Source organism: Haemaphysalis longicornis, unplaced genomic scaffold (genome assembly GCF_048455015.1).
Source record: "Haemaphysalis longicornis isolate Haplotype H1 unplaced genomic scaffold, Haemaphysalis longicornis Haplotype H1 scaffold_2, whole genome shotgun sequence".
In the NCBI taxonomy this organism is placed as follows: Eukaryota; Metazoa; Arthropoda; class Arachnida; order Ixodida; family Ixodidae; genus Haemaphysalis; species Haemaphysalis longicornis.
Window position 1 is genome coordinate 163,090,158 of NW_027526295.1, and position 27,676 is coordinate 163,117,833.

Sequence of the window (27,676 nt, forward strand, 5' to 3'; positions counted from 1 at the left end):
TAAGTGCTCCTCATTTCCTCACTGGTTTTTCCTCCTTTAGTACGTGCACTATATTGCCTCATCTAAATAGTTTAGTATAACAAGTGTTATGTGATGAACCTTTCAATGGCAATTCTTATAGGCTAAAAGCCAGAAGAGAAATTAAAACTACAGCAACTGTCCAGATGCCCTTATTTCGTAGGGTGTGCAATGTAAAAACGGTACCAAAGATGCGCTCTTCTGGTTAACATCTATTAATTTGGTCCCACACCTGGTGGTGGTGGGCGCACACTGAACTCGTTGACGCCAAAGTGCCAGCTTGCGGAACAGTTTTCGCGCACTGCCCCATGGCGAAGCGGCACTGAAACCAGCACAGAACAAAGCAATGAGAAACTTGAAATATCGGAAAGCGAGCCCTCAAAAACTGATTTTAGATCGACTGCCTCCTCAACCAAAAGACGATCGTGGGCTGTGCGAATGCCGCCTATACTTGGGGGCAACTTAAGAATGGCAACGGAAGTTGCCCCTGCGCCTCCTTACAGCAGCCTGCTGTTACTTCACGTGGTGCAAAAAGGGCCTTACTGCGAGTATTTTGAGCTTGACGGGAGGAATTTCCGTGATTTCTTGCACGGAATCTTCTTTTAAATTCCTGCAGCGACTGCAAAAAATCTAGGTGTGAAAAATAAGACAATGTTATGCATTATGCACAATCTCATTTCAAACCACGCGCACATGTTGACACCCGGGTCTCGCTTCGGCGGAGTGACACACTACATGAGCTACTGCCATTCTTAACCCTTTCAGAGTCACGGACTGCATATACGTCCTCTGCAAACACCTTCAAAATGGTCAATAACATATGTGTACGTCATCGCTTGTATGTTTAAAAAGCGCGCCTTTTTCGCCAACTTCTCTTGCTTGGCATGTGCTGCCACACTGCGGAAATACGTCAAATTATTTTCTTGCACTGATGGCTGTTCTTTTTATTTTTTTATGATTTACTTCAGCGACGCACCGGCTATCGCTTGCGCATTTGGTAACGAGGGGGCGCGCTGGGTATCACCCACCAGTGTGTATTTTATTGGAGCAGTGCGTCTATCACTCGCGCATCCGCCCGCATGCAGCGGCTGGTTTTGGTATCGTCCTCTGGACGCTTCCCGCTTTTTGCACCCGCGAAACTGATCTGATCTTGATTCACTCAAAAGGTGCCGGCTTGTTACTCTCTCGTATTTATTTCGAATTTTTCTTGTGTTACTCATGAATAAACCACACGTATGTAACAACACAAATGAATTTTTTGTCACTTTATGGTCACCCTAAAAAATTACAGTAATTTTTTCTCAAAATAGATTCATTCGAAGAATTTAAATCAGCAATAACAAAAATCGACCCTGGGGGGTCGCATTTGGCGAAAAAATTCGACCCTCAAAGGGTTAACTTGCACCAGAGTATAGTAGCGCATGCGTGCTAAGAGCGCGCGCACGTGTGAGCGCACGTGGTGTGTACTGTGTACTCTTTAACACCTGTGGTGCCCCCTGATGGGGCAAAAGAACACTACTGTGCCAGGAAATGTTCTGGTAGTGCTGGAGCAAATACGTTATCTCGGACACCACACCACGGGTGGGAAAAATTGTTCCTTTATTAAAGGGACACTAAAGGCTGAATGGAATTTTGTTTTAACTGAAAGATCATACGTTTCGTAGCTCTCTCGCCTTTTGTTCGACGAGCAATGATGCATTATTTGCTGAGAAAAAAAATCAAACAAAGCTGGCATTTCTCTCGCCCACGTCCCTTTCATTTTTTCGTGACGGAGCCGTTGCGTCACAAACTAGGAGCGAAGCACCAGCAGTACCGGTGCGGTCTAGAGCGTAAACACTGGAAACGGTAGCCTTTATGTTTCCGAGCCATGTCAGACTGCGACACGTTCGTGTGGCCAGGGAGGCTGGCTTTGGCATTTATGATTTTTCAACAACGGAATGAGAAACATTCTCAAATTCCCGAGCGGCCAGTGTGCCCATCTGCCGCGGATTCCCAGACCCCGTACAGCCGGCTGCCAGCGAAGCCTCTTTTGAAGCAACAAGTGGCGTTTCAAATATCAACCTGGGCGTTCCTGGGCTCCCGGATGGCGCCGTTCAGGAGCGCACCTTCATTTCACCGGTCGTCTGGCCATCGCAGCCATCTTATATCATCTCTCGCACGGTGCCAATCCAGCGTGAAATAAACGCTCTTCACGGCAGCCGTGTCGGCAGTCATTGTCCGTGCTCCTCTTGGCTCGAACATAACAAGGGCAGAGTGACGCACGGTTTACGGATTATCAACGGTGGCTCGGGGCAAATGGGTGGATCGGTCAGCTAACCCCTCGCAGTAAGTTCATTTCACGGGCAATCACGTTCGAATCGGGCATTTTTTAGTGCTAGCAACATTCTAAATAAAGTGTTACTCCTCCTCCTACTCCCACCCCTCCGCGCACAGAGAACAGGAGATGGGAAGCTCGGGCGGCTCGCTTAACCACCTGCAGTGCATCTTGTTCCTTTTGCCGATTAGAATGGAGAGACTTTAGCTGCTCTCTGCCAAGTACATTGCTTGCAAAAGCTCAACACCGTCGTAGGTTATTGACTTCGCTAATTGCGTACCACTGCTTTTTGAAAGCGAAACTGAATGCATGATGGCTGACTGAATAGTGAGGGAAGCAGCCTGCCTCGCAAAGTATAAAAGAGGGAGAGAGAGTAAACGTGCTTATTGCAAAAAGCAATGGTGAGTAGTAGTCCTCAGTCCAAGACCCCTTGCGCTTTCCCAGCCTCAACAGCCCTCAACACCAGCAGGCGCTGGTCATTGAGGTCGAAGCTGGTCAGAGCTCTCTCCCAAAGCTCGCAAGAACAAATGGAGAGATTTCGCGAATGTTGTGGGACGTGGACGCAGCCCCCTACCATATGAAAGAGTGTCCTGGGGGCTTCACAGAAGTGGCATAGCGGAGAATATATGGTTGGATGCAGTAGATGGCATGTGTAAAAGCTGAAGTGTGTGTTTTTTTTTTTAGATATGATGAGTTCATGGAAAGCTTCGATTTACTTTTGTATTTCATGGGCTCAAGCCCCTAGGAACTGTGTATTTTAGGAAAATATTATAAATGCTTCTCCAATGAGCTCTCACTGTTCACCACTTTTGTGACGTCACAAACCGTAATACCCAAATGCGTGCGGGGCATCGTCCCCTGTTTTCGCGTTTCTGGCGTTTTCTGCCTTATTAAACAACTGCTGGTTGCGAGAATGGTGTATTTAGATTCTCGGCACCAGAATTCATCGATACAAGCCAACTTGTTTCCACCCGTTAGTGTCCTTTCAAGTGCAATACTTTCATATGTGCAAACATATGCATGAACTTCATGTGGCGCTTGAAGCACTTGCTTTGAGTCAAAACGGATGAAGACCTCGAACTTACCTACAAACCAGCCCAACAACTGTGAGTAGCATTCGAGGAATGGTACTAGGCTGCCTTGCGCCTGGCGCGTCTAGACACACCGCGCTCTCCGCCGAACGAAGTTTCACAGACAGACAACTTTCGCTGTTGCAATTTTGGTGGAGGGAGGATTATGTGAGGAAACAAAAAATCTAAGTTTTGGCAGCTCACAATAGTGGTGCGAGCATTATGTGAGTAAATACGGTGTAAAACTCCACTTGGAATCAGTAGTGGTGCATAAGAACTCTCACCATTTGCAGGAGCAGCTCAGCGTCGTGATGGTGGCCACAACTTGTAAGCCCGATGCCGTTGATGATGCCTTGCTGAGGCCAGGCAGATTCGACTTGATTGTCTACGTTCCACCACCCGACACTGAAGTAAGCAACTGTTCATCGCAGCAGTTGTAGCGTTTCTTATTTTCAAGTACAAGGTTCAAAAGCAGTGCTTTGGTGAGCCAGTACGCAGCATGCTTTTGCAATGTAGCGAAGCTAGTTTTATCTGGTTGCCGTGAGCAAACCAACATGCTTTTGTCAACTTTGTATGCAGGCACGGGAGCAAATCCTGAAAATTCGATGTGCAAAGATGACGGTTGGAGAAGTCGACATTGCTTCCCTTGCTGAGAGAACACAGTATTTCACTGCTGCCGATATTATGCATCTCTGCCACACAGTGAGTAAAACAGAATTCTGCCCATTCCTTCCATCCCACCTCTCCGACACTATTTTATGCCCCACAGTTTTCTCATACCTTTGCTGGGTCTACGTCATTTTTATTTTTCATTCTACCTTTCTTACGTTTAAGGGTGTGGGAATCGTGGTGTCCTATGCTATTGCGCAATTGCTCGGTTTGTACGGTTGCGTGGAAAGTGGCAGTCGCAGAGGCAGATTTCCTGCGAACTGCCGCGCGACTGGGTACCACACCGTTTGGAGGCCTCACTATCGCAAAACAGGAACAGGATGAGGCGGCGATGGCCACGGACTTTGCGCTGCCAAGCGGGGTGGGCATGTGCGGACTCTGCCACATACCCGTGTACTTCCGACAGCACTACTGTGGCAGAGTCCATCAAGACAAGCTGAAGTGGAAGAAAAAGGCTGCTACAGCCGGGGGTCATGGATGGGGGCCGAAGTTCCTGTCAGACTCCCGGCTGCTGGCATTGCGCACGCAAAGATGCGCGCAGAATCCAGAGTTTTGCGTCAATACTGGCACCAGTGGCAGCTCCAGCGTCATTGTCGCCGCCGGGGGCCATCTCGCCTCAACCGGCACCGCAGCAGGCACCACCTGCTGCCCAACCGGTCATCACGCCCCCTCCCTCCTCATTGCCGAACCACCATCCACAACGCGGCTGTCAGCACCTCATGTGCCACCTGAGCCTTGGCCTGTGGGCCTACCATTCAATGCCCCGGAACAGCAGGTGATGGTGGAACTGCACCTTGTGTAGTGCTGAGCAGAACTGCCATGTGTTATGCCACAGGTGCATAAAGTGGTCACCCACGCCATCATCCCCTGCACATTGTGGTAAGCCACCAGAGCCCCGAAACTTCGGGGAGAACTTTCCATCACAACCGCCGCTGACTATCCCAAGCGTGGGTGCAGCCGAGAACTATGTACAGCATGTACTTTGTTTAGTTTTATTTACTCTGAACCAAGTGTGGTGCTTTGCATTTTTTGTAGTCATGTTTAGCCTATTATCTTCATAGTCCATACTCATTGTAATTGCTTTATATTTACATAACTTCATTTTTGTTTATTCGTGTTTAACCTATCCGATAGGTTAAACACGAGCAATAGTATCGCTAGTGTACTCAGTATTTCAGTGTTGCAATCATTGCAATCGTTTTACATTGTCATGGCTTCATTCTTTGTGTATACATGTTTAACCCGTCACTGGTAATAGATTGCTCAGTGACACGTGCAGATATTAGGGAGTTTTAGCATATCGTTATTGTGTTTGCGTTATTGTTTACCGTGTTTCCGGATGCCGGAGTTTCCGTTTACCACTGAAAACGGTAGGACACGTTTTAGCACACCGTTTGCAGTTTGCGTATTCAGGACGCCGTTGTCGAGGTAGCGGCATCCGATGAATTATTCTCAAAGCAGATCACACATAATTTTGTTGCTCATATCTATTTGCTTTCATGTAAAGTAGCTTGAATGTTTCACTTTTCTGATGGAAGTGTTCACAATAACATTAGTTGTTTTGAGAATACTGTAGCCATCAGCTGTAGAGTTTTAAAAAAAAACATGTTGGTGGTGCCATCTACCAAGTTGAATTGAAATCAAGGTAAACTAGAATTTATGCCCGCGCTGAATATTTCGGCGAGAAATGAGCAAAATATGCTGTAGTAATTACTCAATAACATACACTACCTTGCCCAGCACAATTTCGGAAGCCTAAAAGCACTCTGCGAGCCCAGAAAGTTATCCAAATTATTTGAGGCGGGCGAGGCTTAGCCGCAGTAGGGGTGGCCATTTTGCTCTCCGTCCTGAGAAAAATAGTTGTTTGTCGTGCTCCTGAGCATCACTGAGCACGAAAAACATAATAAACAACATTACTTTTATCGGCTGTACCAAGCATCAAGAGCCGAGCACACTGCATTTTCTGCAACCAAGACATGAGAGTACACTTCATCTGCTGAGGAAGCTTGCTGGCAACGGTAAAGCCTGTGCCGGTAAGTTACCGTTTACGGTAACTTTCGCGCATGTGCAGTTGACTCCCACTAACACGGTAAACGGCAAAGTAAACACGGTAACACTATGCTAAAACTCTCTGTTGTTCTTGTATGTATCATTCGCACTCTTTGGAGTAGCGTCATTAGTGTACTTTGTAGATTTTTTTTTTAATGGGGTGGAACTGAGACGGCCTTGTTCCTTTAAACTGCTTTGCCTTCTTTTGCATGCTTGGGGGCAATGGCTGGTCAAATCTCAGATCGGCGAGGGCATTTAAGGAGAGGAGGGTGTGGTGATCCTGGTGTCCGCTGCGATTGCACGAGCGCTCAGTGGGTACCGTCGTGCGGCGATTTTCCCCTCTCGTCCCTAAGGGCCAGCTCACCTCCGTGCCACTGCATAGAGCCAGGCAAACCTTTTCCAATTCCTGCCAGGTTTGGAGGCACCAGCGACTGTTGTGGTTATAAAACACTGTCACGCAGCGGGCGCTCCGCCCCTTGGTGGTTATAACCTAATATTGTTGACCTGTTTCGGATGGGAATCGAGCCGTTTCTCGCCAGGGCAGTTCGGAAGACAGTTCGGGGTGAAACCTCTCTGGGAGATCCGGGACGTAACGATTTAAACCCCGCAAGCTCTTCCATTTGCTGGCTTATGCCTTGGGTTGCTCCTTTGTCGTTGCACTACTGTGTATAGGCTGTACCTAATACTTGACGAGTATGTAGAGGATGCTACCTGATGATTGGAGTAACTGGGAGGTGGTGCTCCCACTCTGTATAAAGGCGTTGGTGCGCATTAAATGGGGCTTTTTGCTGTTTGTGAACTGAGCATTGTAGGTTCATTCTTCGGGGGCATCACGCCCACATTTGGCCCGGCTAGCGGCGTCCGTGCTAGCCAGGCGCCGCTACATGGTGTTAGGAGTGGGATCCTGCGACAATCACGGAACATGCAGAATAACCCAGCTGCCGCCTCCACCGTGACCGCCGGCTACACGTTGCAAACTCTGCCACAGTTCACTTTCGACAAGCCAGCACGATGGACCGCTAGGCTTCAACAATTTGAGGATTACTCCTTCGCCTCAGGGCTATCCTCCGCCCCCAAAGAAACCAAGGCACACATGCTTCTCTGCTGTATAGGTCCCCAAGGTCGTGAGGTGCTTTCGTCTCTCATGTCAGACGTTGAGGCCTATCGCTCGTAGTCCGGCGTGACAACGAATCTTTCGGCATACTTTGTACACCCCGTCAACGAGGTATACGAATCGAGCAGGTTCCACAAGCGCACGCAAGTGGTAGGCGAGTCAGTCGACGTGTTTTTCATGGCTCTCCGAAATATTGTGAAGAAATGCAACTACGCCTCTCAGGAAATCTACAACCGGCTTGTTCAGGACAGATTTATCGTAGGTTTGCTTGGCTCTCGTTTAACTCACCAGCTCGGCCGCAATCCAAAGCTTACACTAAACGAGGTGCTCATCTAAGCGCTTCAGTACGAAGACACTGAAAATAAGAAAAAGTGGCGCCAGGGGACAGGCTTTACACCAGGCGCACTAAACATCGACGCAGTTTTGAATAAGCAGTACAGAATGGCCACCGCCCCAGCGTGCGAAACTGCCCGAAGTAACGTCTTTCAGCCTCCCTACTGCCGCACCGGCCCGAAGTCTTCATGCGATTTTTGCGGCAATGTCCCTCATCCACGATCTGAGTGGCCAGCACGGTGGGCCACATGCAACCACTGTCGCAGGAACGGACACTTCGCAGCAGTTTGCCACTCGAATGGTACTAGGCACTTAAGCCAAATCCAGCTCTGTGCTATAGATGCATCGCAAACGGTACGCCGGCATGTTGTCATTCATGTCAACGGACGCCCCCTTCAGTTCAAGGTGGACACGGGAGCAGATGTTTCTGTGGTACCTCCGAGCATCGCAGGGTGCCCAGTGGACCTAGACAAACACAAGGATGAACAGCTGTTGGGTCCGGGCCGCTGCCACCTAAATCTGCTCGGGACATTTCCTGCTACCCTGTTGTGGCGAGGCCGGACGGTATGCAAAAAATTGTACGTCGTAGCAGACATTACTGTCCTCTGCTGGGGTACTCGGCGGTAGTAAACCTTGGAGTCGTCCAGTTTGTTGACACCATGGAGGACGCGGCCGCTCCGAACAGGCCCCGACGTCAGACAAGGCCGCAGCTTCGCTGTTCTCGGGCCTTGGCAAGATGCTTAAAGAATACCACATCCGCATCAAGCCTGGAGCAGTTCCGTTTTCTCTCGGTGTTTCCAGGCGCATCCCTTTTTCCCTCGAAGACATAGTTAAGGAGGACTTAGACGTGATGGAAAGAGACAGAGTCATCCAGCGAGACACTGTGCCAACACCATGGTGTGCTGGTATTGTGCTGGTACCCACAGTGGATGGAGAATACAGAATTTGTGTCGACCTTACAAAGTTGAACCAAGTAGTTCTTTGGGAGAGACACCTTATGCCCGCAGTAGACCAGGTACTTGGGCGTCTGGGCAATGCCACAGTCTTCTCGAAACTTGATGCAAAATCGGGGTTTCATCAAGTAAGGCTATCTGAAAGCTGTCAGGAACTAACTACCTTCATAGCCCCATTTGGACGCTACTGCTACCGCCTCCTGCACTTCGGCATCACTTCCGCTCCTGAAGTGTTTCAGCGCCAAATGTCTCAGATTCTAGAGGCTGTGGAAGGATGTGTGAACATGGTAGATGACGTTCTAGTGTTCAGCACGGACCGTTCTGAGCACGACAGCAGACTCCAAACAGTCCTTCGCAAGTTAGAACAAGCTGGCATTACGTTGAATGCCTCGAAAGGCTCCTTCGGGGTATCATTCGTTCCTTCGTGTAGCGGTAAGCGCCAGTGGCATCTTGGCTGACCCCGACAGAGTCTCTACTATTGCGGACATGAACCCGCCAACAGCAAGGCATCCGTCGTTTCCTGGGCATGCTGAACCACATTGGAAGGTTTCTGCTGATCCTGTCTGCCGTCACTACACCCATTCGGCTCCTTTTGAACAAGAATGCGATCTGGACCTTGGACCAAGCGCAAGCAACCTCTTTTGAGACATTGAAGAGAATGGTGGCATCAACAACAACAACTGAACATTACTGGGGGTAACTCATGGGATCCGGACCTAACTGGTGGCATCTAATGCTTGTATGGCTAGCTACAATCTGGAGCTACCCACCCATGTGTCTGCAGATGCCAGTTCGTTTGGGCTAGGCGCTGTTTTCTTGCAGGAGCAACAGATGGGAGAGCGACGGGCTGCCGTGTTTGCGTCAAGAGCACTGACTACCTCTGAGCAGCAGTACAGTCAGATTGAGAAGGAAGCGCTTGGTGTCTCTTGGGCCATCAAGAGGTTTGAGGAATTCCTGCACGGTCTCAGGTTTGTCGTTGAAACCAACCATCAGTTGCTCGTTGGGTTTCTTGGCTCCACTGATCTCGACCTCATGCCCCCTTACATCCAGAGATTTCGCATAAGGCTCATGCGATATCAGTTCACCGTCAAGTGTGTTCCAGGGAAGTACCTGGCCACTGCAGACACCCTGTCTAGAGATCCTGAAGGCTCTTCTATGTCCAAAGTGGACAGCACAGAAATTTTTGTGTCTCTGGTCGTGACAGCCCTTCCTTCAACCCTGGCCGTACGTCTTGAAGACTTCAGTTCTCACCAAACTTCAGACGGCAAGTGCTCAACGCTGAAAGCATACTGCATAAAAGGGTGGCTTCGGCGCAACGTTACTAGATTATTTTCAGTTGTAAAACTGGGCGGCGTTGCCCGGAACCGCCACCGATCCTTCTCTCTGTGGCGCTGCAGTCGCAACTGGCTCGGTAGCCAGAGCACTCGCATGTGGTTTCGGTTATGCTGCTCCCTTCACGTTCGTACTTCAGCACTCGGCGCGTACGTTTCTCGTTCGTGCGCGGGCGTGCAGGTAGGCACACACATCTGGTAATTATTTACATACTTGGAAGAAAATAGCTACAATAAACAGCAGACACAATGGTATTCTTTTCCCCCCTTGTGTGGTTCTTCTGGCTCCTTTTTTTTTTGCCGAAGAGCAGTATTCGTAGTAGCCGGCGCATTCAGTGGCCGGTCTCCAGCATTTCTCAGTCGCGCGGTCATTCTCAGTAGTGCTGAATGCGTGATGCCGTTCGAGCGGCACGTTTAGGGCTTTTCCAGCGACTGCATTTGATTGATGTGGGCCTCTGCATGTGAGGCTGAGGCAGACACTGCCAACCAGCTTCTTTCCTGGTGTAGTGGCTACAGGAGCAACAAGAGCAACACGAACATGCACTTCTTCTAGGTTCCAAAAGATGCAACTCTTTGCTCGCTATGCCATCTAGTGTGGTTATTGATAAGGAGCTTTCGACGAAGTCCAAAGTGTGTGACTGCCATTTTCATGAACAAGACATCGTCAAATGGCATGTGTACACCACCAATGGCAACACTGTCAGAAGCAAAGCAGATCTATGGGGATTTGTTTTGATCCATTTTCGAAGATCTATGCAAAAAGTCCCTTGTACAAATAGGGACTTGTGCAAATAGGGACACTCACTCTGATAAATTCGCTGCGCGCGTCATCAAATCGTATTTGGCGACATACATGCATTTCTATTCTAGATACCTATAGCGAGAACGTGCTTTGAATGTGCAGGTTAAGTCGGCACCCAAGCGTGCTAAGCTAGCGCAGTGGCAATGAATGAATGAATGTATTGTTAACATTGAAAGGAAAGACTACCAGCAGGCGTAGTTTCTCTCACCTAAGGGTGGACACCGGAACGCCTGCTGGTGTGGGGTGTGGGGAACAGGGAACACAGGTAGACAGGTAAAGAAGGAGAGAGAGAAGGGGAGGATACATAAATACAAGACTAAAGATGTGGAGTTTATTGTAAATAAAAAAAACCTTGCATGTATCTAATCATTATTTTGTTTTTCTGTCAACGTGCTTCGGTATATTGTAGCTACATTCACGTGAAGCAAAAAAGATGTGGAGTTGAATGTAAATAAAAAGAACCTTGCATATATTTTCTTTGTGTCTGCCGCAAAGGCTACTGTGAAAACCAATAAATCGCGTATGCTTATTTTACATGTAAGCTTATTTAATTTTGTCTATTCATTGACTAATTCTTTCAATTAGAGATATTTCTGCCTTTTGCAGAAACGTCGCTTGCTAGTGACGTTTGGTAAAGCTACCCCATTGGCAGGGAAAAACACGGAAAAGATGCTATTCTAAAAAGGACGTCGATAAAATTGAGAAGTTGCTTCTTCGAGTGGCCTTTACTATACTCGGTGACAACTTAAGAACGGCACCAGAAGTTGCCGCTGTGCCTTATCACCGTAGCCGGATGTTTCTCCGCACGGCGCAAGTAGGGCGTTACTGGGAATATTTTGAACATGGTGTGAGCCGTGATATTTTGGACTTAATATGCTTATAAAAGACTCCAGTGACGACAAACAAACTGCGTGAGACAAGGCAGACGATATCACGCATTCATAGCAAACCCCTTTCAAAACGCACGCGCACTGACGTCGCAGGTCCGGCGCTGTGGCGGAGTGATACACTACATGAGGTGGTGCCGTTCTTGAGTTGTAACCGAGTATAAAGCCACGTAGCGACGTAGCTCAAACCGCAAATGGCTAGATATAACGATGTTGACCTTGGTCCTTTGGCTGGAAATAAAATGAATGGTTTTGTGATTTTTATGAAATTCGGAAGTCTCAATCAAAATAAGCTCTAACAGAGGCTTTTTCTATGCTACCAGCTCGCTGCAGACCGTTCGCGCTTGTGGTTGACTGCCAGCGAGCAGCGGATGCAAGCATGCACAAAATGCGCTTCGGCTGACCTGTTGTAGAAAGCTAAGCAATACGAGCCGTGAAGAACGGCTTTTACGTGCTATTAAGCGATCCTGAGCCGCTACTAGGAAGTACTCTGGCCTAGATGTAGTCTGGAGGCGGACAACTTGACGGGTAGTGAGTAGTCTTTATTATTACCATGCGCTGTGATGTGACGGCCGAACAGGCGTGATGTGACGTGATGTGACGGCCGAACCCGGCCGCTGCTGGTTGCACGCAACGAACAGCGGCCGGGTAGAGCAAAATGCACCGGCCCCGCCCTCTCACAGCACGCCGAAAAACGGAGACACCGGCGATGCACGGCGCGTGGGGAGAGTTTTACAACTGAACCCATCTAGTAACGTTGGCCTCGACGGGACCGGCTGCCGCTTAACGTGAGACGTTACTGGGAGCACCGTGGGGACTTCACCATACGCGAGGACCTGCTGCTCATGGGACGACGCCTAGTTGCGCCCGCAGCGCTACGCTGAGTCATCATCAGGGTTCGCACAGGTCCTTGAAAACCTTGAAAAACCCTTGAAATTAGAAGTGTCAATTTCAAGGCCTGGAAAGTCCTGGAATTTTTAAATGGAAAACCCTCGATTTTTCCGGAGAGAATCAATGGCCCTGTCTTTTCACAAGAATCTAAACTGTTTGTGGTGGATTTTAGGTATTAACAAATGTAAAGAAACATTATAACAATCAAGTTTCAGTGTATTGCGTGAAATTACAAGTTTGGGGGATTTTCATTATTACAAGGCAACATTGGGAGCAGGCACTTGTCAATCCAATCCATATCACAGCACAATCCAGTGAAAGCCAGCTTCTGTTCTCTATCTTGCATCTACCGTCTAGTCTGTGAACGCTCGCTCATTGCATGTTTGTTGTGCGTCGTTTGCTCCATCTCAGTTTGCTTTTACATGCAAATGGTGGGTGTTTACATAGTTCATCCGGCCTTGCAGCAAGACTTGATTTAATTTCAGCTGATACTCTTGGTGTTGTAGCAGGAGATGCAAGCAACATTAAGTAAGTTTTGAAATCAAACAGGCTGAGCAAAACACAAAGAAAAAAAACCTCTAAATACCAGCCATGAAATAAAAAACGCTGTAGGAGCATTTGCGAACTGTTAGTACCTATCAAAATGTGCACTAATGTTCTTAGGTATTTAGCAATAAATAACTTTTGCATTGTGTTGGAAAAGTTATAAATAATCCCAGATAAAACGTTAGACGGGGACCTTGAAAATGTTTTTTCTGGTCCTTGAAAGTCCTTGAAAACCCTTGAATTTTTGCTTTTGAAGTCTGTATGAACCCTGATCATGAACCTGCTGCATGATGGTCATCAAGGTGCCAGTCGATGCTTGGCGGTGGCCCGAGACTGTTTGTTGGCCCGGTCTCAACAGCCAGGTTAAAGCAGCAGTAGAGAACTCCCCAGCATGTGCTTTTACACACGTTCAACACTGTGGGCCCATGATTCCGACCGAGGCACCATAAGCTCCGTGAGAGAGGGTGGCCATAGACTTGTTTCATTTTGCTAATCAGGAGTTCCTTGTGGTTGTCAACTACCATTCTCAGTACACAGAGGTCATCACACTCCAATCCACTTCTGCTGAACTCGTTATTTCTGCAATCAAGAGCATGTTTGCCCGACACAGCATCTTAGTTGTTATCAGTGACAGTGAGCCAGTTTTCCTGTAAAGCTTTCAAGGACTTTGGGAAGTCCTACGGTTTCACACGTCACAAAGAGGTCTACGCTACCCGCAGTCAAACGGCGAAACAGAGCACATGGTTCGCACAATCAAGGAGTTGTTTCTGAAGGCCACAGACCCGTTCCTGGCCCTGCTAGCATACCGCAACTCTCCCGAAGTGTCTGGTTACAGCCCGGCTCAACTGCTCATGGGACGCTCTCTGTGAACTCGTGCCAGCCACGGCTCAAAGCTTTGTTCCAGATTGGCCCCAGGTGAAAGAATCCAATGACAGAGATGCTGCCCAGAGACGAAGACAACAGAGAGACTACCATAACCGACACGCAGCGCATGACCTTCGTGCTCTCGACGATGAGAGGAAGTATGGGTGCGCGACACGAGGTCAAGGGTGACAGTCCTAAGCCCAGCTCAGAAGCCCCTTCTTGTACATCATCCAGACGCCCAGTGGCGTACTAGTGCGAAACCGTAGACATCTTGTCCCCTGCAGCAATCCTCAGTCAGCCCCTCAGCTGACATGGAAAGCCCCAACCCTGCGGCCCCGACACCTGCAATCAAAGAGCCGTCTCCCGGGCCACTGCTGGCAGCAACCGGTAACACTTTGGACACTCCAGCTCCTGCATCAGCTGCAGGATCGCCAGGCCACCGTTACACATGGTACGGCCGGTGCATGGTGCCACCTCGGAGACTGGATTTGTGAGACTGCTGCAAGGACTGTTTCTTGGTGGTACTGTTTCGTAGCATTTGTTTTTGAGAGCTCTGGAAGGAGGGGATGTATAGGACGCCACCTGATGATTGGAGTAACTGGGAGGTGGTGCCCCCACTCTGTATAAAGGCGTTGGTGTGCACTAAACGGGGCTTTTTGCTGTTCGTGAACTGGGCGTTGTAGGTTCATTTTTCGGGGGCATCAAGCCCACATTCGGCCCGGCTAGCAGCGTCCGTGCTACCCGGGCATGTCTCTACGAGTACGCTGTGCAGCACGTGCCTTTTGTATCTCTCTGCTGCGAGCCCGTCGGCCAGTGTGGCAATGTGCACGCGCATCTGCACACCACTCCTCAGGTTTTGTCTCGACTGCTGAGCCCTCTGGCCAGTGCAGCGACGACGCCCTCACTTGCGCGTTGCGCACCTTCGCCCCTTTTCCCCTAGAGGGGAGTTGCACCTGTAACTGGGAGGTTGCAGATGAAATAAACGTCTCTCCTTTGTACCATGTGCAAATACGGTATTCCTTTGTCACCCCTGCTTTACCTGCCCAACTGAGGCAGTGTTGAGTCGGTGCAGCGGCGTTTTAGTCTATCAAGCATCCTTAAAGGCCAACTGCACTCAAAATTTTGACCGCGCGAAATCACTGTTCCTGCATAGTATGACTAAAAAGACCGCGATGTACGAAGTATGATGCCTAAAATGTGCGTAATTACGCCGCAAGCGACCAGCAAAAATCGACGATTTTGAAAACGAAACTGGTCAAAACGCGGCCATTACAGGCAGGCGGAAGTGACGTATCAGCCGTCGGCGCGAGCGGCCAGACAGCCTGGCCTGACGGCACGACCTGTGCGGACCGGCCGAGGCGGCCGGCTCGGCCAGCCAGGAGGAGAGTGTGAGCGCGCGCGTGCGGGGGTGTGGGAGGCGCAAGGAAAAGCGAGCGCTTGTCCCGGCAAGGCCGGCATACAGCGTAGGCATGATGTCGCGACGACACTCGAAAAGGAGAGAACCGTACGGTTGACGAAGCTATGGTGTACTAGAATAACGAAGCCTCTTCGGAGTCTCGACGGCCAGGCGTACCGGCGGCGCGAAATACGAGTTTCCTAGATTCTCCCGCTGTGAGGCAGGCCGATCGGCCTGGACGGCTGGCATGTCACTTCCGCTAAATGGCTGTTGGCGCGACACGCCGGCAGGTGCTTTGTCGTCTGCGAGGGCGTTATTTTGAGTGCCTGAAACTGAATAACCACGCACTGCACAGAGCTACCGGTCGCGGCGCAGTAGTTCTCATGGTACCTACTACACATTTCAAAGGCATCTAGCCAGGGTGAAATTTGAGTGCAGTTGGCCTTTAAAGGGGCCATGCAGACAAAACACAAGTTTGGTTCATTTGAAATATTGCCTCGTTAGAATCATATTGACACCACTGTTAATGCACACTTCGCTCAATTAAGCTATATATAATTAGGAAAGAAGGGAATGACCATGCGACCCACTAGCTCATTTCCCGCAACAGAACCTACGTGCAATTGGCTGAGGCCGGCAAAAGGAAATGCAAATTAGGCAGGGCTTATAAGCTTGCCGAACGAGCTATTTGCCCTTAAATGTAATACATGCTCATTTTACAGCAATAAGAATGGTGCGGTAAACAACGAAAGTTAGAAAATACACGTAAGCATAGAAGTACCGATGCGCACTGCTGTTGGTACTTGGCACGTTATGCTTGTCTTAGCTGCACAGCAGTCGCCGCTTTGGAGTTGTCTTACACAACACTGGCCGACTGCCATAAGTGATGTTGTTTTATGTGACCCTGTTTGTCAAGGATAGCCCATGTTTCACGAAACGATTGTATTCTACAGTTGCAAAAACAAGCCAGGTGCAAATACGGTCAAAAGCAAATCAACGGAGGGCAATGGTCCGTGGACGAGTATGGTAGCGCCATCTGGGAGGACTGACGGCAACAAGGTTACAGAGCCTGATCACGTAGTGCAAGTTCGTTTGAATACACTCTTATGACTTCATTGCTGACGTCCCAAAAACACGATTGGGCGGGAGAATCAATTTTAACCTAAGTTGATTAATATCTCGGTGCATGCGGCATCACTGGCAGCCAGACAAGCGCTGGGAGCACTATAAAACACGAAATCTTTCGAAAAAACAAACTTGTATTTTGTCTGCATGGCCCCTTTAAACGGCTCGATTCAAACTCGCAATACTTCTCTGCAGTGTGTGTGAATACTTCTTTGTAGTGCATGGATTACACATACTGTGAGGTGTAGCGACCACAAGGGTGATCAATCGATATCCTTTCCTTTCTTTTTTTTCCTTCAGAGCTTTTGCTCTTTTGCAACATTTAAGTGCAGCTGCAACTTGGAATTATTTTTGCTAACTGTGCCGCCAATCTTCTTTTCAAGCTAAAAGACTAATTCTATTTTCAGGCCGGTTTGCAAGCCATCAGTGAATCTGGATTCAAGGCACCATGCGTGGAGCATCACCACTTTGAGCACGCCTTGGCCAGCGTATTTCCGTCCTTGTCACCGGAAATGCTCGAAGCATTCAAGCAACAGTGCACGCGATTTTGCCAAGTCACGTGATGCGACAGTCTTCGGCAGGTGGCTTAGAGACGCGAAAGCACAGTTAAAGCAAATGTAAAATAAAACTACATCTCTTTGCTGCAATGTTGGTTCTTGCTGTGTGTTTTTTTCTTTCGCAAATTCAAAGCTTTAAAGGTTTTAAATCGGCAGCAGGTTCTCGCTTACAGTCTTGTTAATGGTTGAGCCAATCATACAGGTCTAGTTGAAAGCCTGGCTTATTTAGTAAAATATTAAAGAAATCAGTTATACAGTACAGTAGAACATCATTAATTGTATCCAATAAGACCAGGCTATGTTACGTACCGAATGGTAGTACAGCTTAAACTGCTGTAGTTGGTACTACAGTCTGATATTTGTAGTACGAGCATTCCACGAATACGCTTACTTAGTGTTGAAGAACGAACGGCAAATTTGTTCCCTTGTGCCGGTCACGTTGCTGCCAAGTGTGTTCGACCAGTTTCAGAATCAAGCAATAAATGAAACCAGTACGCAGGAATTCTTTTTGTCAAAAATAACGTTTAATACATGTAGACACTGCTTAACACCAGGAAAAAAAAAAGGGATGAAACAGACTAATCGGGTCAATGTGAACAGAGCAAAAGCTTCCGTTATGTACAAATAATGACTTGCAACCGTCTGAAAAGCAAGAGGTCCCTGTCAAAGGTAAAATGAAATCTTCACTCGATGCATGTGGAAACAAGTAGGGGATAAAAAAAAAAATAAAAACCAGGAAACCTATTTTCTGAAACCCATTCCTTCGTCCCTCTTTAAAACCACTGAGTATTTATATACAATGACTCGAAATGGCGTTTACTCTCTTTAAAAACTAAGGTCTACTGCATGGCGCAACACACGATCCAAGAATCCATTTAGAAACTGCGATGGGTGTTTTCCACAACGGTTGCAACATGAAAAGTCTGCGAGGGGGCCTGAAATGAACACCACGTATGTTTTTTCGCTTCTACCTCATTCCACCCACACCTTTCAACAAAGATAAAATGAAAATGGCAGTTCAGGAAATGCATACAATACAAAAGGTAGAGGGGGGAAGTGGATGGAAATGCAGAAGGTCTAAACGCTCATGCACAAAAAAATAAAATAAAATCAAGGAAGAGATGGGAAGGAGGGCAATGTGTAGAGTGCAGCCACTATATATTAAAAACTGGAAGAAAAACGGAGAAAAGAGTTATAACACTTAACACGTAAATAAATACCAGAAGCATTGGCATGCCAACCTCGACGCTTTGCGCAATGTTTACATGCACGCTTCATCCATCATTACCGGCGATAACGCAGACTTAGAGGACGAGAAGCCGAACCTAAAGGCCTCCTCAGAGAAACGACCCACAACCTAGACGAACGAGACTCATTGTGGTTAAAAAAAAATATATAAAAAAAAGAGGGGTGGGGGTGCCTTCACCGCAATTCACAACAAACGCAACCGGGCCACAGCCGCCGCTTGCCTCTTGGACGCCACGCCAGAGCCAACGTGGGCAACAATTCCACAGACAACAGGGCAAACCACTCGCAAAGCACAACGTCGACGGGAGCTGCCCAGTGCCATGTCTACCCAACTCTCCACTTGAAAAGAAAGGTTAAAAGAGAGAGGGGAAAGAAGGCGGCGCAAAGCAAAAAGCAAGTGTGACATTATGGCAGGTATGGGATGCGCACTGCAAAAGTGGGCACGGTGCAAGTGTGCAAAAAGCTGCGTCCGTGCCGCTGTGTGCACAAATGAAGATAAATGGAAGAAAGGGAGCAAACTCTACATGTAACCGTGGCAACCTGCATCTTCCGCAACAGCCGAAGGAAGAGAGAGAGAGAGAAGGGAAGTGATGGTGAATGCTGTCCCCTCTCCTTTCCCTGATGAGATGCGTGACTGGCCTGACTCCGCTTACAAATGTTGTTAAGGGTGGACGGGGTGGGGGAGGGGGGGGGGGTGCGTGAATACGACAGCGGCCGAACAACAATGGCTTCAACCATGCCGCGACAATGGCTGTACAAGAGGAGGAGAGAGGTGCATGTGCCTCCTTGCGCCTTGCGCTCCGAGGAGCCTTGTTCCCACAGTAGTTCCTCAGCACGTAGAGAAGGGAGGCAAGCGCAGCGAAACGGCACCACAGATGCGACGTGAGCGCCGTTTTTTTCACTGTCCACTGGGGGGCGCATGGCACCCACGAAGGAGGGCGTTGCATCCAATCAGGTCGGTCGCTTCAAAAAGGAGAACCACCACGTTCGCAAACAGTGCCCTGCTTCCGTGAACACCTCTCCACCAGGGTGTCTCACCAGAGCCGCGTCACGAGCGTACATGGTGGCGCGGATGTCGCCACAGCTACCGCTCGGAAGACAGCAGCGGCATGTCGCTGTCTTCCTCTGCGGCAGCAGTGGCACTTGCCACGAGGCGGCGAACCACCTTGTCCAAGCGTTCCTTCTTCACCTCCCTCTGCGTGCAGTAAAAGAGGTTCATCGGGTCAGCGGATGCAAGCAACTCTGGAACAAAGCAAGACACTCAAATACATGAAGGCGTGGCAGTGACATTTCAGTGGAAAAGCAAAAGTTGTGGAGAACACCCAAGTTTGCTTAGTATGCGTGAGGGTGCGAAATTTAGGTGTGCTGCGCAGTGTTTGAGAGGTTTGCTTGTGGTATGACCAGACCCATTTGACTGCCATAGCCGCCGCAGTCGAAAAAGCCGTAGACGTAGAGTTGTGGTCGAGGCATACAGGAGCAAATGTGGCTGGTGTGCAAAGCACAGCGTAGTGGCGCATGCCCAATTCATGTCTTCTTATCATCAAGACATAATACTGCGTTTAATGTCAATCCAGTCAATCCTCCCATTGCACTGCCTGCATTTCAACTGGCCCCCTTAGCAATAGGGACACTGTCGCGCACATGACTTCATGTTTTTGAAAGTGATCGTGTTAAATAGCTTGCTCTGCGAAAATCCGCCATCAGCGTTGTCGGTGGAGCCAGCATGCTCACGGCGGTACTGAAGCACCCATTAGCAGAGACTGCAACATACTTGTCTACCATTGTCATTCCACTGGCTGCAAATGCAGGCATGAACCATCCAAATACATATCCCCGTTGGCTGTGACATGCCATATCGCCACAAACTCAGGTATGCAGTGACTGCAAGCGCATGTACAAAAAGGCCTGATATCCCCACTGGCTGCAAATGGGGTATGCACTAGCCATGGACCATTCAATTGTAATATTGATGCATCATCCAGCTCTCTGCCAGCGCTGTTTGCAACAACAAGTATCCTAAATTTTGGCACTTGGTGAGACTTTTAACACGTATAAATGATGTTCTGTATGCAACCTGTAACATGAACTCCACCTCCTTCATCATGCACACATATTAAACTCTGAAACCCAGCCTCTACCCACAGTGCGGCCACATATGTCGCACATTTGACAGGCCAACCTTCACCAGCACCTTCCCGTGCTGCTCCAATAAGCAGATCACATTTTCTTAGCACGCTTGGCACCTGTTGGGAGCACCTTTCACATTCTTCCTTCCATTCCGATCCCTGCTTTAATGAGTAAGCCAGTGTCTTTCGGCCATCGCTTTGTTGCTCAGGTTTTAAGCCACCGGTAATTGCATTCGAAACTGGCAGCACAAAAAAAAAGAAAAAAAAAATGATGGTGAAAACGATGCAAGGCACAAAAGACACAAGATGTGCGTATAATCCATCAGTTTAAGGGAAGACGCAGGGATCAGAGAGAGAAGATTGACCAAAGGATCATAAGATTGTTCATTTAGAAATCAAATTTTCGGATTTCATGTTTTATATTATAGGCGTTTCCAAAGTTTGTCTGTCAAAAACCATTGCAAAGTGCCATAAAAAGTAGTCACGGCAGCAGAAATGACAAAATACAGTTAAACCCCGATATAACGAAGTCGTACTTGCGGGCGAAAATTTCGTTAAATCGAGAATTTCGTAAAATCGAGGTTTCGATTTTACAGTTAATTTAACCAGTTATTGAGGTTTCAAAACCTTGCCCATCGCTCAGAAACAACTGCTATGTAGTTACCTCTCCACTTAAAGCGAAATTTGTACTAAAACTGGCCGCGAAAATTGTGTGAATTAAGAGCCTCAACACTTAGGCAATGGAATTCGGATAGCCGACCGTAGTTCGTGTCGTCGTAACACCGGCGCTTTTTCCGCAACACCTCATTAAATATGATAGCAGACTAGGTTTTCACTTTTTCTTTTTTTCATTTCGTTCAATACTAAACGCCGCTGTTAGTCCATTGAACCCGTGTCCGTGCACCGTGAACTTCACCCCGGCGAGGTGCTGGTTCAAAGTTACGCCTCTTTTCGTCCGTTCAGTAGTAGGCTTAGCCGCGGCGTTGAGGGGTGCGGCGGGCCAACAGCGGAAGGGTGCTATAAAGCTTTCTAAAGACTTTTTTCATGCACAAAGGCTCTGCAGTATGGGCGCGTGATGCAACCACGACACTCGAGATAAAGCCATGATTGAGAATTGAGCGGAGTACACACGGACCGCTTCACTTTGTGGAGCAGCGCTTACGTGCTCCCGCTAAAGTGGAAAGTTTACATTAAATATCTTCTGGCCAAATTTGATTAAGCAATTACTTGTATGCCCGCTGAGCCCTAAAGAAACCGATTTCTCCGCATCGCAGCTGTCTAATGAACACGTTTTGACCACGTTCGGAGAGCAATTTATTGCCACCAGCACTCGATGTTCAAGCCGTAGTGAAGAAGTCCGTAAGCAGTGCTTGGCGCTTCTTGACCAGGGTGGGCTTTACGTGACGCTCGTATGCTGACAGCGCTAACAAGGCTTGCTCTTAAACATTCGCGTGCGCCTGCGTGCCTCCGCAGAACGTCGATGGCATCCATCACTTCGGTGGCCGTCGGTCTACCGTCGGTTTCACTGACACTTCTACAGGCTCTAGTTCGGAACACTTTTCTTTCCCTTGGAGTGCTCATGCTGCTTATAAGACTCATCTAATGATGGACGAACAAAATATTAATGTGGTTATCAGCGAGCACAACCTAGAGCAGCAGCACCGTGAGCAAAGACGCGTAGAAAAAAAAAAAAAAACACTTGAAGTAGGCTTCGGCAGCCTAAGCATAGAGGGCGCTGGCGTGGGCAACGATGGAGACGTCAAAATGGTGGCGGCACTATTAAACCGTCCATGACCGCTAGCGGTTTTTGAGCAGCAGCTTTTATCGCTTTTAATTGTTGTCAACCTAATAATTCACCGCTTTTCTTTCATTTTAGCCTTTTATCAGTAAATGTGAGTACTTAATGTTTTCAATGTAGGCTCTGAGAGGCAAAATAAAACGTGCCTCGACCGGAATTTCGTTCTTCCTTTCTCGCCGTGACTTCGTTAAATCGAAAGTGCCGCACAAAATTACTTCGTAAAATCGAGATAAAAATACATGGATTTAGCAAAATTTTGGTAGAAAACTGGAAAAAATTCGTTATATCGCGAATTTCGTTGAATCGAGGTTCGTTATATCGAGGTTCAACTGTATTTGTGCAAGTTGACGAAAAACAGCCATTTTCGGAGTCCTGAATCTCTGGCACGGTGCCATGGGTTACAGCCATTAGATTGGCCCAGCCGTAGTCGCCCATTTTCCAGCCACCACTTTTACTTCCGCTCACTCACAAATGGCAGAAAAAGATAGGCAGTGAAAAAGCAAACAGAAGATTATAAAGTTCGACAGGTTCTCCGGTCACGTTCACTGTAGCGGCCCTCCCAATCGGGTGCCACTGTAGCTGCTAAAGTGTCACGGTCATGGCGCAAAATAGCTGCTACGTAGACTATGCGCTCAGTGTTATGACGGGCTCTCCCATGGTTTAGCTGTCGCGGTCAGCTGGGTTTCCATTTATTTGCTTCTTATCTGCTGAGGTACTGGCACTGACATTATCGCAGTGAACATGATCGAAATCATGAGCCAGATTACTGAAATTGCATGGCTTGAAAGACGGAGCTTATCAAAAAGAACCTGGTGCATGTGACCTTGCCCCGGTTCGTCCCCAAATGTTGTTATGTACGGTGCACAGGTTGGTTATCAGTATTTGTGAAGTTTCGGGCTCATTGCAATAGTTACCCCCTTGTTTAAATCTGGGGACAAACATCTACTCCAAAATTACTGCCCCATCTAACTTACACCGATTTGCAGCCAACTAGAGGAACATATTACTGCTTCCCACATTAACAACCATCTTCCATCTAACCGGTCCTCTTTTCGCAACCAACATGGGTTCATGAAAGGTCAGTCATGCGCAAATGTTTAAATTCACGACTGACCTTGTATGTATATTCTACTTCTGAGTGACAGAGGTAGCTTTCTTTTCATTATTTGGAAGTGCCTGCTGGGTGCACTCCACCATACCTATTCTGCGCTGGATTTCTCTTTCATATGAAAATTCACAAGAATAATTGTGCTTCATTTCCTTTTTTGCCTTATCAACATGATCTGAAACCACTTTGTACCATGAGTGGCATTTCCTAATGCATAATGCGCATTCATTTACCTAGTTTTGCTTCTATATGTTACTTATGTTTATCATTTATGTTTATATGCACCTTCCATGCGTTAATTGCACTACATGCTAAAACTTGCACTTATTTAGCCCCACTTGCTCAGTGCCCTCCCTATCCAATGGCCTGTAAAGTATTTGTAAATAAATAAATAAATAAATAAATAAATAAATAAATAAATAAATAAATAAATAAATAAAATTATAAGGCACTAAAAATTATTGCTGCGTTTGATAGCGGGCTTGCAAGCCATAGGAATAGAACGATGGCACGTTAAAAGCTGCAGCACGTGCTTGATTGTCGCGACACATTTTGGCATCGCCTAAAAGTTGGACCGCTTACCCTTGAATGCGAATAGTAATATGTAATTAAAGGGACAGACAACCGATTTTTGTAGAGTCAAATGTAACAGCAAAAGTGAGGTGGCTGAACACAGCAACTTCACTCAAATTACTATCGTGGTAAGCAGGCATTTTGGGGATTGAAAGGGGAGAGCTGGTGCGGTGCAACAAACCATCACATTGCTTTGCGTTACTTTTGCCTTGGCTCTACAGCAGATTGTACAGCGCAGTCCAGGAACACTAAACTATTGGTCTCTTTTATTTGCTTGTCCAAAGCAGTTTTGGGCAGTTCAATCCAAAACTGCCCCTTCAATAGAAATTCTACAGGCAAAATAAAATAAGGAGTTGCTTTGGAACAGTTACGAGCAGTCCAAAAATGACAAATAAAAGAGACCAAATATTCTCAGCATTAAAAAGCCTTACTACTGCAGCGTTTATCAAATGAAACTTTACGTTGTCTATGCATACAGCCTCAATACAATTTGGCAGTGCTGTAAGAAATACATTTCTGTCTAAAGGAGAATAGATAATGGGATCATAAGCTGCTACTGATGACTTGTGTAAAAAAAAAAAAATATTAGCTAACAAGTAGTAGAGGTGCCGGATTATTACCTTTCAACAATTGAACAAATGCATGTAAGAAATTGTTGCTTCAGCAAGGTTATGACACCCAAAACCAGCTGAATCAACTGAAAAATATCAAAGTCCCTGGTACATTTAGAAAACCACGATGCCTCCGTAAACTTTGAGAGCCATTTCCTCTGAAGTTCATTTTAGAAGTTCTTTATTCATGGGAAGAATGGCACAATTATTTTATTTCAATCCTTGGAAGTGTTTTGGAGGGTATGACATTCTCAGATTTTCATTTTAGGGCCTTGTTATTGCTTTACATGACATTTACGGCCAATCCAGTTGTGTTGTTTAGGCATTGGTGAAAATATTACCTAAAAAAAAAAAAAGATACAGAGTTAGAAATTATTTTAAGAATGCTATACCCAAAGGGCGCTTTTGAATAAAATTAAAAATTATTCAGAACTTCCCATTCAGAACTTCCCAACAATAATTTGCCAGGCTTTCCTCAAGCAGGAAATACGTAAACCTTAGTAGCAAAGAATGCTAAAGGTATCACCATGAAATTTTAAGCTTCACAACTGGAGTGTTTTGCAGCGAGCCTGTCACATTTCATTGCTCTACGTCCAAAAGACAAGAAAGTTCGCTTGAATCCCCACCTCCCTCCTTAACTATTTACGTGAGGAGCACTAAAGCCCCATCATTACCCATCCACACACAAGCGAAGACTTACGTTTATTTTTTTTTTTTGTAATGATATATTTCTGAGAACACTACACAGCAAACCCTCAATTATAAAAAAGCCCTCAAGACGGCAAACTTGCTTTGTTATAAATGATACTTCCATTAAAAGTGGCTGTGATTCGTTCTTCATGCACTGCAGTTATAATAAACGATTCCACTATATTGAGGCTGGAGGTAACTGTAAAGAATACATTCCAAATGTGTAGTCATCAGAACAGTTTTCGGTTTAAATGGAAGGCTATATCCAGACCCGACCATAAATGGCACACTCTAGCAAGGCCAATTCATTGTTTATCCTAATACTCGCACTGCACCTGCCAATTAGCCAGAAAGCACGTCAACTTCAGTACGGAGAACTTGTTGAATTGCAAGCTTGAACAACTAACAAATGTACACGAGGAAACGACAAATGCAGTGCCGTTTCTCGTCCTCCCAGTGAATTTTTTTGCACATACTCAGGCTGACAAGCCCCTCAAGTAGTGTGTGTACTTACGCCTGCGCTCCGGTCACCAGAAAAGCCGTGCGTCGTCTTCGCTCGGGTGCGCTTTTGGTACACGACAGGATTGCTTCTTGGCTGGGAGGTTTACAGGGGAGAGAGAGAAAGGTAAACAAGAGCACGACAGCAAGCCGAGGCAAAGTAAACCACAACTCTCGTCCCGCTTATTAATCTAAACAAAATTTCAGGGGACACTGACCGAGTACGTCCGTTTGGGAACAAGCTTTGTGTCAAAGGCGTCGAAGGCGTAGCTTTTGGTGCAAACAGGAAACCTGCAAAGGGAGGTGCATTGGTTGTCACAGGCACTGTCTCCAGGTGTGAAATTGGTCAAAGACATGCGCAAAGAAAAGTAGAGAGGGCGACGGTGGCCCTACCGTGGCTTGTTTATCTTGTAGAAGAGCCGGGCACTCTTGTCGACACGGCACTCGCAGATGTAGACGTCCTTTTCGGCGGCGCCCTTGGGCCGACCCCGGCAGTAGGTGGCCAAGTCCAGCACCCAGCACACGCCGGCTATGCACTCCAGCGGAAGGATCTCGTACAGTGGAACACGCAGGACCTGCAGCATAGTACAAGCACACCATGCACACGTTAACCTTCGTCCACGTGCTGTGCTCAGTGACCCTATGTCACTAATGTCTAAACTTGACGAAAAAATGGAAAAAAGGAAAAAAAAGCTTGTTAATAAGCTGCAGTTTAACTTTGACAGTGGCTCTGGCATTCACGGTCATCATCATCAGCCTGTTTTTGAACACTGCAGAACGAAGGCTTCTCCCAGCTGTTCCTGTTTTGCTATTCCCTAGTCATTCTTCACCTTCGAGTTTTCTGACTTCGTCCCTCCATTGAGTGAATGGTCTTTCTCTTCCTCTAATCTTGCCTCTCGGCAGCCACTCTGTTACCCTGACAAGCTTTTTGTATAAACAAGCACTTTAGTGATCAAAAACCGTCTAAAAACTTTCTGACCCTGAGCATATGCATGCCACCACGCAATCTTCAACCCAACTAAGAAAACAGCAAGCTGCCAGGGCCGCCAAAGAAAAAAGAAAAAAAAAAAAAGAAGAAGAAGAAAGACTACAAGCATAAATTGAAATCCACCCCTTGCTCGACTGTGAAAAAAAGAAGTGGACAGGCCTTGTTCTTGTAATCTTTATTGCAGCGTCACATGATCATTACGCACCTTGTACATTAATCTGTGTAGACCCCATGAAACCAGATTACAGCAATAAACACTGCCCGTACTTGCAAAGGTGGCCCACTCCCCAAGCAGCGCAACCCACAAGAAAAAGGGAATAAAAGTTTAAATTTTTTGTTCAGTGGTACTCTAAATTTTTTTACTACAAGTTAGACAGGACAAAAGATAACACCGTTGGTACCAGCTTCTTTACAAATTTCAGAAATGAACCTCTCGTGTAGCGTTCACCGGGGGACAACCAGCGCACTTGCACACTAGTACTAATGCATCCATACCTCATTGTGATAAAACTTGCGCGTCGGCTCGTGGAAAGTCTCGTGCGGCCTCAGATAGTGGTGCCCATAGACGAACTTCTCTCCTCTGCAAGGCAAACGCAGCACAGTTATAAGCGCAGTCTCGGGCTATCCTTCAAAAATACCAGTTAAAAATTTCCTTCTTCATAAAAACTGCTGCCAACAGAAATAGAGCTTTTAGGCTCACCTGATTCAAAAAAAGAAAAAGAAAAAAAAGAACCCCAAGAGGCTATCGGTGAACTAGAGCAACTGTATGCTACTACCACTGTTCTTTTTCTTTTTTTCGTAAATGCACAAATAACTGGACAGCTCTGAACAATCAAACACTGACAGTACACAGGTGGGCCAGTGATACGGCAAGAATCCTGTAGACTGCAAGGAAAGTAGCAAAAGAGAAGGAGGCCGGGGGTAAAGAGATGACAGGACGTGGAAGGTAGGTGGCAATGCAGTCATATCTGTTAAGTGCGAATGCACTTTATAAGCGACCCCAAACCTTCCACCGCCAACGGCGGCGGCGGCGGCGGCGTCCGCAGTCCTCCTCTCCCTAGCAACGGCGTGGAGCGGAGAGGAGCGTCGGTAGCAACGGCGCGGTGACGTCACTTCA

The 27,676-nt window shown here is 47.3% G+C and overlaps 2 protein-coding genes across 4 annotated transcripts in view; one reads left to right on the forward strand and one right to left on the reverse strand.

Moving 5' to 3' along the window:
- The window catches only part of LOC144169417 (uncharacterized), a 33,331-nt gene extending 16,322 nt beyond the window's left edge, over positions 1 to 17,009 (forward strand). Inside the window, exons 7-9 of the mRNA XM_077698549.1 lie at positions 3,696 to 3,812; positions 3,982 to 4,104; positions 16,770 to 17,009. Coding sequence (XP_077554675.1) covers positions 3,696 to 3,812; positions 3,982 to 4,104; positions 16,770 to 16,925 — 396 coding nt within the window. The 3' untranslated portion in view covers positions 16,926 to 17,009. The remainder of the gene's footprint in view (positions 1 to 3,695; positions 3,813 to 3,981; positions 4,105 to 16,769) is intronic.
- A 412-nt stretch (positions 17,010 to 17,421) lies between these two features.
- Ash1 (histone-lysine N-methyltransferase ash1) overlaps positions 17,422 to 27,676 on the reverse strand; it is a 70,631-nt gene continuing 60,376 nt past the window's right edge. For 2 of the 3 annotated variants that reach the window (XM_077698548.1, XM_077698545.1), the window contains 5 exons: positions 27,055 to 27,139; positions 25,965 to 26,146; positions 25,790 to 25,862; positions 25,588 to 25,668; positions 17,422 to 19,362 (listed from right to left, as the gene is read on the reverse strand). In XM_077698548.1, coding sequence (XP_077554674.1) covers positions 19,252 to 19,362; positions 25,588 to 25,668; positions 25,790 to 25,862; positions 25,965 to 26,146; positions 27,055 to 27,139 — 532 coding nt within the window. In that variant the 3' untranslated portion in view covers positions 17,422 to 19,251. Of the gene's footprint in view, positions 19,363 to 24,547; positions 24,725 to 25,587; positions 25,669 to 25,789; positions 25,863 to 25,964; positions 26,147 to 27,054; positions 27,140 to 27,676 lie in introns of those variants that run through there. The other variant, XM_077698547.1, reaches the window with a different exon arrangement.